Consider the following 14,080-nt stretch of genomic DNA (forward strand, 5'->3'; position numbering starts at 1 on the left):
TGTTTTTGGCAAATCAATTAATGGTGAAATACAAAACAGAGTGGCTGCACCTCTGTGTGCCTATAAGTGTGCCCAAATACTGTAATTATTATTTACTTCTTTAGATACACTCCTTTGTCAATAAGGATGACAAGTTTATAAAAAGGGTGAAGATGTTAATGAAAAAAGAAAAGTGTCACCAAGCTCAGCTATTTTATAAATATAGGCCTTGGTATGTGAAAATAATATAAGTTGATATTGAGATCAAAGAATGTGGTATGAGTGCCACTGAAAACTGTAAATCAAGGAAATAGCAAGGAGTTAAAACTGTAAGTCAATGCTGAACATGTGAAAATACAAAAAAGCAAACATATCAGTGTTGCTAAGTTCACCATATCTAACTCTTCAGAGGAGATAAGAAAACAAGAAAATAAAAAATATTGTTAAAGTTGTCTTTAAAAATGCTGAAATTCCCACAAGACAAACATTTTAATAACCGTTTCCCCATATTTTTTCGAAAGAAAAAAAATCCAACATTTTATTCCAGGAAAAGACACTGTCACAATGTTTCTTTCAAGTTATTATAGTTTTAACTGCAGAATGATTTATGATTTCATGCCTTAAAATCCATAAGGAAGTAGCATAAGGAAGCCAACAAAAGCCAAATGTGGTTTAGTCGTGCCCAGGTTACACCAAATGAATGCAGGTTTGTGGGTTTAACTTTTTTCTTTAAATATAAAATGTTTTAGTTTTTATCCTATCCATAAAATTCCCATGATCTCTATAATATTTCTATGGCTGTCCAGAAGGAGGAGATTTGTAAATATAGGTTTCTGTTTTTTATTATATTTTCTAGATTCCATCTTTATAATTTGAGCTTTAATTACTACTCACGTTTTTATCTTATGAAAAAGTTTCTTCTTTCTATCTGGTTTTCCAGAATTCTGGCCACAACTTGGTTCACCTTTATTCCCCCAAATACTACTATTGTATTGTCACTGTGCATTATAAGTTCAGAAAAACTTTATGGACTGGATATATTTACTTAACTAAATGGAACAGAATAAACATCCAAATTAAACTACAGGTCCTAAGCCTCATGACCACTCTCCACAGGGTCTTCTTATTTATTGGCCGTGTGTCTGTTGAGGTTCAGCCTCATGAGAGGCTTATGGCCTCCTTTCTCTCCCATGCCCTGTTCTCTGAATTACAAACATTACAAACATTGCAAGCATTCCAAAAACTATGTTTTGAATTTTGTGAATGAAGGAATATTCCTAATGACCAATCATCTCCCCAGTATACTAGCCCAAGAGGCATTATCTTTCCCATAAACAACTATAACAAAACCCCCCTGAAAAACTGTTTTCCTCAAAAAATAAAATAAAATAAAATAACAAAAGAGCAATATACACCCTGAGAGAAATTCATGTACCACCCTGAAAAAAAGCATTTTTCAGATTAAAAATTAGGATAGCCTTTCCTGTGGCATATTTACATAGACAAAATTAAAGAAATACAATAGAAGCCAAGTATATCAAGGAAAGAGTAAACCTGAAATCAGAAACTTAATCTTATTCTAGACTTTTTCATTAAAAATATATATGACTGTAAATAAGTCATTAACCACTCTATATACCAACCATATAATGAATATATTTTGACAATCCATTACGTGCAGGTAACAATATCCTTTGTCAAAGGAGGCATGCACAGTGCCTACAGATACAAAGTGGGTTACACTTAACAGTCACTGTGAAGTCTTCCACCTCAGAAATTAAAAGTGATATAAACTTGCTTAATGAAGCCTGGAAAGATGGGAAGAGGAAACATTCTCAGGTTCATGCTTCCAATGGCAATTGGCAGATAAGACATCCCCAGTGACATTATGTCACACTAATGGTCCATCTAGTCAAAGCTATGGTTTTTCCAGTAGTTGTGTATGGATGTGACAGTTGGACTACAAAGAAAGCTGAGTGCAGAAGAATTGGTGTTTTTGAACTGTGGTGTTGGAGAAGACTCTTGAGAGTCCCTTGGACAGCAAGGAGATCCAAGCAGTTCATCCTAAAGGAAATCAGTCCTGGATATTCATTGGAAGAACTGATGCTGAAGCTGAAGCTCCAATACTTTGGCCACCTGATGCAAATAACTGAATCATTGGAAAAGACCCTGATGCTGGGAAAGATTGAAGGTGGGAGGAGAAGGGGATAACAGAGGATGAGATGGTTGGTTGGTATCACCAACTCAATGGACATGAGTTTGAGTAAACTCTGGGAGTTGGTGATGGACAGGAAGGCCTGGTGTGCTGTAGTCCATAGGGTTGCAAAGAGTCAGACATGACTGAGTGACTGAACTGAACTGAACTTAATGTTCCCTGACTTGATGATTTGTTGGCCAATCTTCTATTTTCACAGGGAAAGCTAAGTTCAGACTAATGCAGTATTATAGTAAATAAATTAAATTATTATAATGAATGAAAAACAAGATAATAAATGTTCTTCTAAATAGTATTAATAAATGGGAGCATGTGAAGAAAGGAAATTATGAAAATGGTAAATAAGGAGAGAAGTCTTCTATGTGATAAGTCTACATAAATTGATATGCTGAAGATATCTTTCAATATGGTACAAAATAGGATAATAAGACTGTGAATAAAATCATTAAAATTAAAAAGAGAGTATTTCTGTTCTGTGATTATTTGGAAAAAGAGGTGTGGTTTCTAATCAAAACTATATTCTACTTATAGTTTTTCTCAGAGCAGTTTTCACATCTTTGTTTCTCAAACTGAAGATTAAGGGGTTCATCATAGCAACCACATTGGTGTAAAAGAGAGAAGAGATGTTTTGTTCATCCAGAAATGCAGCTGAAGATGCTTTAAGATACATAAATGCACATGATCCAAAGAAGAGAGAAACAGCTGCCTTTTCCACTATCAGGATACAGAGTGATGTGGACTTGCCTTTATTAGAGCTTTTATAAGCTAAATACAGTAAAGGACATCACAATCATCCTAGAGACGGAAGCCAAGAGTAGTCATATGCAAACATACCTTCTGGAAAAACCCAGGGAAGAGGATAAGAATAAGGATGGACAACGATGCAACTCTTGTACTCTCATCTCAGCATTCCTTCATTCCTGTGAGCTCTTCCCTCACCAACCCAACTGGAAGCAGTGACCCTAGCAACCCAGCTCTGGCTTCTCATGCAGTTTAGACCTTATGTGGCAGGAACCAAGAATACTGCTTCTAAATCAAGATGAGGGGACCCAAGTCTATGAGAATTAAGTTATCAACCTTGTCACAGAGTAAAAATCATAAAGGTGGAAGAGTGGGAGATCCATGTACTTTGAGGAAACTTCCTGACTGATATGTCGTTTGGGCCCCTCTAATATTCTCTGATTCCTCTCCAACAAATGCTTTCAGTAGTTTTACTTGAGCCTCAGTTTCACAAAATCAGAAAGAATGGATATATGATAGGTCACTGGGCTATGATCACAAAAAAAGGAACAAGTATTGTAAATTAAATTCAGAAAGTCACCCACCTTTGATCTTAAAATGGCAGGAATCTCTCCTTACCCTATGTCTTTACCCTGTTGATTCTGGAAATGTCATTTCATGTTCTCCAGGCTTGATCCTTTTGATTTTAGGGGAGAGGAGCTAGACATTAATTCACCTATGCCATGGAAATCTTTGTGAACTTCTATAATTTCTGATATTTTCAGTGTTCTCTAGCAACAGAAGAAGATAATCTTTTTATTATAATACTTGTTACTTGATTATACCCAGAAGATCTAATGTGAGTTTAAGGATGTAATGCACTTGGTGAAAAACAGGTTAGAAAATTGTCTGGTCTCCTCCCCAGAGTGTAGATTATATGTTTAATATGGAATAAGGAAATTTTGGATCCTGGTTCATGATCCATCTTTATTTCCTTGGGGACTCACTCTTTTACTCATTTTTGCTTTATTCTAGGGACTGCACCCCTAGCAGATCCCTCAGGTAGATCCAAAGTGAATTCCCATCTCCTCATTATCTATACTTCTGAAGGGAAAGCTGTTACATTGTCTCATTCCCTCTTTATTCGCATTTACTAAATGAACGTGTTTCCACAAGAGACCTACTTACAGGTTTCTTTATTTCTTTACCTGAATTCATCAAATGTTGCAGTGACTCATTTGAGTTCTCTTTCTGAGATATCTCTGAAATAATTTTTCATATAGTATAACCCTTCTATAGTTTATACTTTTTACATATTCCTGAAATTTCTACCTGACTCTCCTGCTGCCTAATTTCCTGTAACATTTTAGTAACTGAAATTAACAATTTTTCTCATGATAGAAAAAAGTAGGGGTTATGGAATTAGAGAGAGTGCTCTGAATCCTACCTTCCTTCTTGCACTTTTACACACTATAACACTTTGGACAAATTTTTGAATCTCTAGGTTCACCTATGTGAAGTAAGGAATGAAGTAAGCCAGAAAGATAAAGAACATTACAGCATACTAACACATATATATGGAATTTAGAAAGATGGTAATGATAACCCTATATGCAAAACAGAAAAAGAGACACAGAAGTACAGAACAGACTTTTGAACTCTGTGGGAGAAGGCGAGGGTGGGATGTTTCAAAAGAACAGCATGTATATTATCTATGGTGAAAGAGATCACCAGCCCAGGTGGGATGCATGAGACAAGTGCTCAGGCCTAGTGCACTGGGAAGACCCAGAGGAATCGGGTGGAGAGGGAGGTGGGAGGGGGGATTGGGATGGGGAATATGTGTAACTCTATGGCTGATTCATATTAATGTATGACAAAACCCACTGAAATGTTGTGAAGTAATTAGCCTCCAACTAATAAAAAAAAAACAAAAGAAAAAAAATAGCATCTCTTTCATTGAGCTGCTGTGTTAATCAAATTAAAAAAAATAAGTAAAATGGTTGGGCCAATATTGGCATATGGTAGTCAATAAATGTCAGCTCTTACTACTCATATTCTCATAAATTTCAGTAGATTCTTTTTCATAATATTTACCAAACTTTTCCCCTTTAATTCATGTTTTTCTATAAACTGTATATTTTATTAGAACAAATATTTATTCTATCTTGTTAACTATTAGGATCCTGAAACTAAGAACAATGCTGAGTACACAGAAATAATTCAATGAATACTTCTGAAACTCATCTTATTTTTATCTAAGAGCTTTCAGAATACATTCAAAACTCTTATGCTAACCACAATGTTCACAACCACAAAGACCTGCACTCACCTGTCCCCAGCCACCACACAACTTCTGGCTTTATGATTAAACTGAACTAGTGTAATTGAACTATTGAATTGAACTATTGAGGCTCATAACTATTATTTTAGCATTTTCCCATATATTCACTCTTATTTGGTCATGAACAGTGCTGCTAGAATAGGGTCTGAAAGCACAGCTCTGTCCCTCCCAAGTTCATGAACTTTCAGTGGTTCTCCATTATCCACTTGAAAATTGAAACTATGTAGTAAAAACATATTTCTCAAAACTATGCTTAAGGCTTGGTTAAAACTAAAGAAGAAAGTGAGTCAGAGTTAACTTTGATGAGAAGCCATGAAAAGCCATTCTTTGATGAGAAGCCATGATCATTCGACCATTCTGATTGGTCGAAGTATCTTGCATACTTTAAATATGGTACAAAACTTTAACCTTCTCAAAAACATAAAAAAGGAAGTAGCAGAACGTTTACTTTTCAAAGACCACTCAATTGTCTTGGGATTTCAACACATTTTAGAAATACATATGCTTTTGTGTGAAAAACAAACCTACATGAGTTTATCTTGAGGGAGAAGAATATCACTCTATGATAATAGAGTGTTCTCTTATTGATAGAAAAACATCAAATGCTCAAAAATATGCTTTCAAAATGTTCCAAAAAAAAAAAAAAACCAAGGGACTCCACAAACAAAATAATGACCTGTGCAGCTACCACAATTATGGAATTTGCTTATTCGTTTTTAGTGGGGCAACCCTTAAAAGGGAGAGATGGAAGAAACTGCTAGTAATTGAATTCCTGATGAATGAAAATTAAGATCATGCTGTGTGAAATTTTAAGTGTAGGCTTCTTTGAAACGTCTTCTTAGCTCTCTAGCTCTTGTTTAGAATCTTTCCAATATATTGTATAATATTTGAAGTCACAAGTCTAGCTAAATTAGGTAAGAAAATGTATTTTCATGATGCAGCAATTTGGAAAAGAATCCAATTTCACACGAAATTAGAAAAGCTCTGTCCCTGGTTCATGGGCACAGGAGAAACCCAGGGCTTATGAGGTTGACTCTAAGATTGAATACCTTCAGCAGAACCATAACTTCCTTCACAACCTGTCGGTGCCAATCACGTAACTCAAGAAAGGAAGGAGATCAAACAAGGAGATCAAACCGGTCAACCCTAAAAGAACTCAGTCCTGAATATTCACTGGGATGCCTGATGCTGAAGCTGAGGCACCAGTACTTTGGCCGCCTAATGAGAGGAACTGAGTCATTAGAAAATACGCTGATGCTGGGAAAGACTGAAGGCAGGAGGAGAAGGGGATGACAGAGGATGTGATGGTTGGATGGCATCACCGAATCAATGGACATGAGTTTCAGCAAGCTCTGGGAGTTGGTGAAGGACGGGGAAGCCTGGTGTGCTGCAGTCCATTGGATCACAGAGTCAGACACGACTGAGCGTCTGAACTGAGCATTTAAAATCCTCTGGTTTGATTCCCCCTCCACTTAAAAGAACTCCAAACAGAGAGATGCACAGTTCCGTTGCAAACTAAAACATGATTAAGTTGCTGAACAATCAGCAAGGTTGCCCCCTTTGCAAGGTTACCACTTGTAATTATTAAAAATTGTATTTTGTTATTTATATTTTTTCAAATTAATGAAGGATATAAACTACTCATTATGAAGAGCAGTTCTTTTATGTTAATGAACAGATTTCATTCTAATTTTGAGGCACATGAAATGAAAGGTTAGTGATCAGGCTTAACTCCCTCTTGGGGATCCTCAAATTGTTTTAAAATACATAATAGAGTACATGTACCTGCATTCTGTTGGTTTCCAAATGGCCCAGTTAATTTCACTTGTTTAGACACATTTGTTTCCACTTGAAAAACAAGTTTATAGAGGGAAATACTAGTTTAAACAAGCAAACCTCTAACCAAGATCAACAATTTTAGGTAAATAGATCTTGTTAAGGAAAAATCAATCATGTCCGTATTGCAGTCAGGAGATGGAAAAAGAGTGGTCATCTAAAAATACCAGCCAAGAATTTAGCTATGCTGATCATCTAAAAAAAGTCAAAAATCAGCTTTGCCAAATTTCAAAATACATAAATACTGACTGGAGATTAAGAAGAGTATTTAGTAATTAATATTATTCAAAATATCTTAGAAAATGATTACAGGGTCACTGATACAGCATATTGAGGATTTTTAAAGTGGCATATTTTTGCTTTCAAAAAATAATCCAACATTCTTGTCATGACTTGCTTTATTCTCCAAATATTTCTTTCACATTGCCATTATTCTCCCAACTGCAATTTGATGTTTCTGTACCTAAAACTCCATATGAATGTAGCACACAGAATCCAGCAAAACCAGAAGTAATCTCCTTGTTCAAAGGTCATCTAGTCCTGTTGGTTTAACATTTTAAATCACAAATAACTTAAGCTTTCATCTTTTCTAGAGAAATCCTGTGATCTCAAGAGTATCTAGGGTCTTGCACAAGGAGTGAGTCCGTAGGTAAAGGTTTTCATTATCCAACAATTTTCTGTGTAATTTACTTGATGCAATTACTCCTCATGATTTATCTCCTGTAACTGATGCCTTCTCTCTACCCACTTCCCCAAATGAGACCACAGCTCTTCTGCTTTCTTTCTCCAAAACACTAATAATGTGTGTTCATTATGCAAATAGCTTTATCAAAGATTTATGAATAGTGAAATATATTCACAGTACTCTGAAAAACAGGAAACAGTTTCAGAATGAAAGTGAAAGTCGCTCAGTCGTGTAGGATTCTTTGCAATCCCATGGACTATACAGTGCATAGAATTCTCCAGGCCACAATAGTGGAGTGGGTTCCCTCCTCTAGGGGATCTTCCCAATCCACAGATCAAACCCAGGTCTTCCACATTGAACGAAGATACTTTACCAACTGAATCACAAGGGAAGCCCAGGTCCCTAAATTTCACAACCATGTCCCACATTGGGACATCTTATTAATTGACCATATGCTCCTTGAGTCCTGACATAATAACATGTTTCTGAGTATCCTTAATGCTCACGCCTTGTGTTCTGAAGTACAAACCCTTGAAAGCATTCCAAATTCAGGTTTTTAATATTGCAGAAATAGTAATTTCCCTTTTTGAGCAAATCATCTCAATATGAGCCCAAAAGGCTTTCTCTTTGTGACAACAACAACAGCAAAAGACAATCAAACTGTTTTGCTAAAAAGAAAAGAAAGGAATACCCAGCTTGAGAAAAATTCATATGTCATTCTGAAATAGAGGAGAATCAACTTTAAATCAGGAATGCTTTCTTATATTTTATGCTCATTGAAATAGAATAACAAAATCAAGAGTGTATAGAGTATACTGAAGAATAATACACTTGAAGTCAGAATGATCAGAATTTAGTCTATAATTATTCTTTCTAGAGCTGTATGACTTAAAGTAAATCATTATTCAGTCTTGGATTCACTTTCCCACCCATGCAAAACATGTATTTTGATGATTGGCTATGTGTCAATTTGACTTACAAAGGTGAAAAATAAAACTCTGCCAAAAGAAGCTTTTGGATGGAAATGGATTGTCCTTGATACTCTTAGAACCATCAATCTCTGGTATTTAAAGATGATACATTATTGCCAAGTGAAATATGGGAAGATAAGGGTATAAACAGAGTATTTATCCTTATTTATCCTTCTTATTGCAAGTTGATAGGTAAAAACAACCCTCGTGATATGTTTTCAGTCTGCTGCTATGTAACTCACTATTTGGAGACCATTCATCTTTTCCCAGTGGAAAAATAATTTCAAAATGATAATGAAAAGAGATAATATATTCACTATTTCACATGTATTTTGAAAACAGTGGAAAAATATATAAAAATGGAAATAAATTATACAAATAGGACTCAAATTTCTTTAAGATACTAGGTAAAAAAGATAATAAAAATATAGTAAGAAGATTGTCATTAAAATTAAACACTCAACATCACTGTCCTGTAACTCATGCACACAGTTCTAATTAAAACTGTCTCCTACTCAGGGTTTTTCTCAGAGCAAGTTTAACATCTTTGTTTCTCAAGCTGTAGATTAATGGGTTCATCATAGGAACCATATTGGTGTAAAAGACAGAAGAGATTTTTCCCTCATCCATAGACACAGCAGAAGGTGGTTTGAGATACATAAATGCCCCTGATCCAAAGAAGAGAGAAACAGCAATGATATGGGAACTGCAGGTGCTGAAGGCTTTGGACCGGCCCTCTGTGGAGCTGATGTGGAGGATGTTGGTGAGGATGAGACCATAAGAGACAAAGATGGTGAGACTGGGCACGATGATATTGATGCCCACTACAATGAACACTTCCAGCTCATTGACATAGGTACTTGTGCAGGAGAGCTCGAGCAGAGGAAGGATGTCACAGAAATAATGGTTAATGATGTTTGCATCACAGAAGGTCAGTCTCAGCATGCATCCAGTGTGAGCCATGGCACCAGAAAATGCCATCAAGTATGAACCAAACATAAGGCTGAAGCACACTTTAGGGGACATAACAACATTATACAAAAGTGGCTTACAGATGGCCACATAGCGGTCATAGGCCATTGATGTCAGCACGTAGCATTCAGAAATGATAAAAAAGCTGAAAAAGTAGAGCTGAGTCATGCACCCCATGTAAGAAATAATATTCTTCTTTGATATGAAGTTAATCAGCATTTTGGGTGTAAATACAGAAGAATAACAGAGATCTATGAAAGACAAGTTAAAAAGGAAAAAGTACATGGGAGTGTGTAGGTGTGAATTCAGTGCAATTAGGGTTATCAATCCCAAATTTCCCAGCACAGTGACCATGTAGATTCCTTCGAACAGGAAGAATAGAGGGAGTTGGAGATCTGGCTGGCTGGTTAATCCCAACAGAATGAATTCAGTCACAAAAGAGCCATTTCCAGGAGCCATTCTTCTCTAAGGTGATCTGTGAGCACAGAAGAAAAAGGTTACATAGTGAACAATGACTCAATTTTCACACAATATCTCCTCTCCCAAGTGTGGTGTTTGGGCTGGGAATCTGAGAGTAACCCAGCCTGGACTCATGGAATTGTCTTACCTACTCTCTCATGGAACTGTGTCACCATTATCCTGAAACTGAGTGACAGGGAATTTCACTTTTTTGGGTCTTTATAAACTAAGTAGGAAAGAGTATCAAAACTTAGCCTACAGAAGGGAGGAGACAACTGCCTTGTGCAGACTTGACTGCTTGGGGAAAAAAAGAGTGGATAAAGAAGAGGTTTGGACCAGGATTGACTCATTCTTCTCACATCTCAACATTTCTCCTTTCACTTGAAGTCTCCCCTCTACCTCACTGTAGGTAGAGACTCTAGCAACTAAGTACTGCTCTTTAAAGCAGATTAGACCTGGTGGGGTGAGAAAAAGAAAATTGCTTCTTAACTAAAACTAAATGGCCAGAGTCTATGAGGGGTTAACTCTTTGCCCCACATCACAGAGTAAAAGCTGTAACTGTAGATGAGTGAGACCTCCATCCATGGAGAGGGAACTTACTGACTGATCTAATGCATCTTTTTAGGCCCCTAGTGTCCCTGAGCATTCACTGATCCATGCCTTGAATAGACATTTTTCTAAGATTTATGTAAGTCTCAGGAGCAAAATTGGGAAATAAACTGTCATATCTTAGATCCTTGGACTTCCATTTCAAACAAGAAGGACATGAATAAATGAAATTCAGAAACTTACCTTCCTTTCTCCAGAAAACCCCAGGGCTTTCTTATCATTGGTTTTACCCTCTGGTCTTAGTAGAGCAATTTCAGGTTGAGGCTTCGGTTCCTTTGATTCTAAGAGAATGCAGCCCACATGTATTTTCTGATTTGACTTCAAAATCTTTTAGAAATATAGATCATAATTTCTGTTTATGACTTTCAGTCCACTCAAGCAGCAGAGAAAGATAAACATTCTTCTTTATTATTATTTTTGCCACTTGTAAGTCACAGAAGATTCAATGTGAGTGTAATGCTATAATGCACTCAGTTATAAATGTGGCAGAAGTTTGCTCAGTCTCTTCCCTGGGGAAACAGTCTACGTATAATAGGGACCAGGGGGATTGCATTTGCATTCTGTACCTTAATCTGTCCTTAGTACCTTAGAGCTTCAATAGTTTACTCAAGTTTTTGCTTCACTTAGGGATTTTCCATTCCCCAAAGAAGCCAAAACTCCCATTTTCTGTTCATTTAGATTAGAGAAATGAAGAGGAAGCCCTAGTCTCTTTTTTCCTACAAAAACAACTGATGCAAAAACAATTTATGTAGCAAATATGTAAGAAATTCAGAAACTTGTTAAGAGAGTCTTTCACCCAGTTTATGCATGAAGCCAGAGATATTTAAGCTTGGCATAAGAGCACTTCTGGACAACAGGATTCAGAAACAAGTCCTAGCAAATCAGTGCTGGTGCTATGCTTAGTCGCTCAGTCTTGTCCAACTCTTTGTGGCCCCATGGACTGTGACCCACCAGGTTCCTCTGTCCTTGGGGATTCTCCAGGCAAGGATCCTGAAGTGGGTTGCCATACACACCTCCAGGGGATCTTCCCAGCCCAGGGATCGAACCCATGTGTCCCTCATTGCAGATGGATTCTTTACCATCTGCACCACAAGGGAAGCCCAAGAATATGAAGTGGGTTGCTTATCCCTCCTCCAGGGGATCTTTCTGACCCAGGAATTGAACTGAGGTCTCCTGCATTCCAGGTGGATTCATTACCAGATGAGGTACCAGGGAATTCCAATAAATTGGCCTGTCAATGACTCACTTATAGGGAAAATGTTCCCTCTGAGATTTCCTAATCCATAAATTCTCTACACAGTCTAGGTAATAAATCTTATTGAAGGAGAAAAGGAACACTGGATCTTCAGGAGACAGATTTCTTATAATTTTAACAGTTCTAAAATAACCATTTCCCTCTATATCAGAACTAGAATAGTGCAAAAAACTCAGGTTTGTGAGTACCTTCACAATTTTTGGTTTGTGAACCAGAGGTTGAGTTTGTAGTGAGACTGTATCTCAGCCTGTTCTATCCACCTCAGTGTGACTTTTTTCTCACCTTACAATGTGAAGAAGGCACTCAGCTAGTTTTCACAGGTGACTGCTTCATATGTAGCTGTAGATTTACTGCATTCATGGGAGGAGGTGAGCTCAGGATCCTCCTATGTCACCATCTTGAACCACGGTCCCTAAAACTGGGCTTCCCTGATAGCTCAGTTGGTAGAGGATCTGCCTGCCAAACAGGAGACCCTGGTTCAATTCCTGGATCAGCAAGATCCGCTGGAGAAACGATAAGCTACCCACTCCAGTATTCTTGGGCTTCCCTGGTGGCTCAGCTGGTAAAGAATCTGCCTGCAATGCAGGAGATCTGGGATTGATCCCCGGGTTGGGAAGATCCACTGGAGAAGGGAAAGACTACCCACTCTAGCATTCTGGCCTGGAGAATTCCATGGGCTCTACAGTCCATGGGTCCACAAACGGTCAGACACGACTGAGTGACTTTCACTTTCACTAAACATATACAGTCAATTTTATCTCAATAAAACTGTAAAAATATGAAAAAGTTACTATTTAACTAAATAATATATTTTATTTTTAAGTGACAGAAACTATGGTCTTTGAACTTCCCTGGTAGTCCAGTAGTAAAGAATCCACCTGCCAATGCAGGGGACATGGGTACAATTCCTGGTAAGGGAAGATGCCACACGTCCTGGGGCAACTAATTCCATTCGCCACAACTACTGAGCCCTTGGGCCACAACTACTGAAGCCCATGCTCTAGAGCCCAAGTGTGGTAACTACTGAGCTCACGAGCCACAACTTGAGAGCAACCCCCACTCGCCAGGACTACAGATACCCTGAGCACATGTTTGACACAACTTAATATGGGAATATATCTCTTATATTGCAAATTTTATGAAATCTAAATAGAGATCAAGTATTTTTAATTAAAAAGATTAGTATCACATGGATCTGGGCTGTTCTGAGAACATTTTGAAGGCTTAGTACAATAAACGGTAAAAGTATCTTAATTTTTTATATTGGTTGTACGTTGAAGTGATAATATTTTGGCTCTATTGAGTTACAGAAAACATTATTATAATTAATGTCACATCTTTCTCTTTTATCTTTTTAGTTCAGCTAGCAGAAAGTTTGAAATTGCATGTGGGACCTGAATTGTATTTAAATTGGATATTACTAGTCTAGCAGGTAGATGGTGCCTAACAGGTTTCAATTTTTTAGTTAAATTTTATTATAGTGTAATTGCTTTACAATGTTGCATTAGTTTCTTGCTGTATAGCAAATTAAATCAGTCATATGTATACATACAACCAATCTTTTTTTTTTTTTTTCAAATTTCCTTCTGATGTAAGTCACTACAGAGCATTGAGTACAGGTTCTTGTGCTATACAGGAGGTTCTCATTAGTTATCTATATTTTACGTAATAGTGTTTATATGTTAGTCCCAATGTCTTAGTTCATCCCACCTCCTCTTCTTCTTTTTCTTTTTCTTGTTGTTGTTCAGTTTCTCAGTCTTGTCCAGCTCTTTGAGATCACATGGACTGCAGCACTCCAGGCTTTCCTATCCTTCACTATCTCCCAGAGTTTCCTCAAACTTATGTCCATTGAGTCGATGATGCCATCCAACCATCTCATCCTCTGTCATCCCCTTCTCCTCCTGCCCTAAATCTATCCCAGCATCAGAGTCTTTTCCAATGAGTTGGTTCTTTGCATCCGGTGGCCAAAGTATTGGAGTTTCAGCATCAGTCCTTCCAATGAATGTTCAGGACTGATTTTCTTCAAGATTGACAGGTT

At 37.2% G+C, this 14,080-nt stretch overlaps 1 protein-coding gene across 1 annotated transcript; it reads right to left on the reverse strand.

The window, feature by feature from the left end:
* Positions 1-9,245: 9,245 nt before the first annotated feature.
* Positions 9,246-10,178, reverse strand: LOC122430932 (olfactory receptor 145-like). Its single transcript, XM_043451888.1, has one exon. The coding sequence runs from the start codon at positions 10,176-10,178 to the stop codon at positions 9,246-9,248; it is 933 nt and encodes a 310-aa protein (XP_043307823.1).
* Positions 10,179-14,080: the final 3,902 nt, after the last annotated feature.

This window comes from Cervus canadensis, chromosome 29 (genome assembly GCF_019320065.1).
Source record: "Cervus canadensis isolate Bull #8, Minnesota chromosome 29, ASM1932006v1, whole genome shotgun sequence".
NCBI lineage: Eukaryota > Metazoa > Chordata > Mammalia > Artiodactyla > Cervidae > Cervus > Cervus canadensis.

What these genes read in the sequence shown, in the direction of transcription:
- LOC122430932 (XM_043451888.1), bottom strand. Translation starts at nt 10,178, where the DNA reads ATGGCTCCTGGAAATGGCTCTTTTGTGACTGAATTCATTCTGTTGGGA.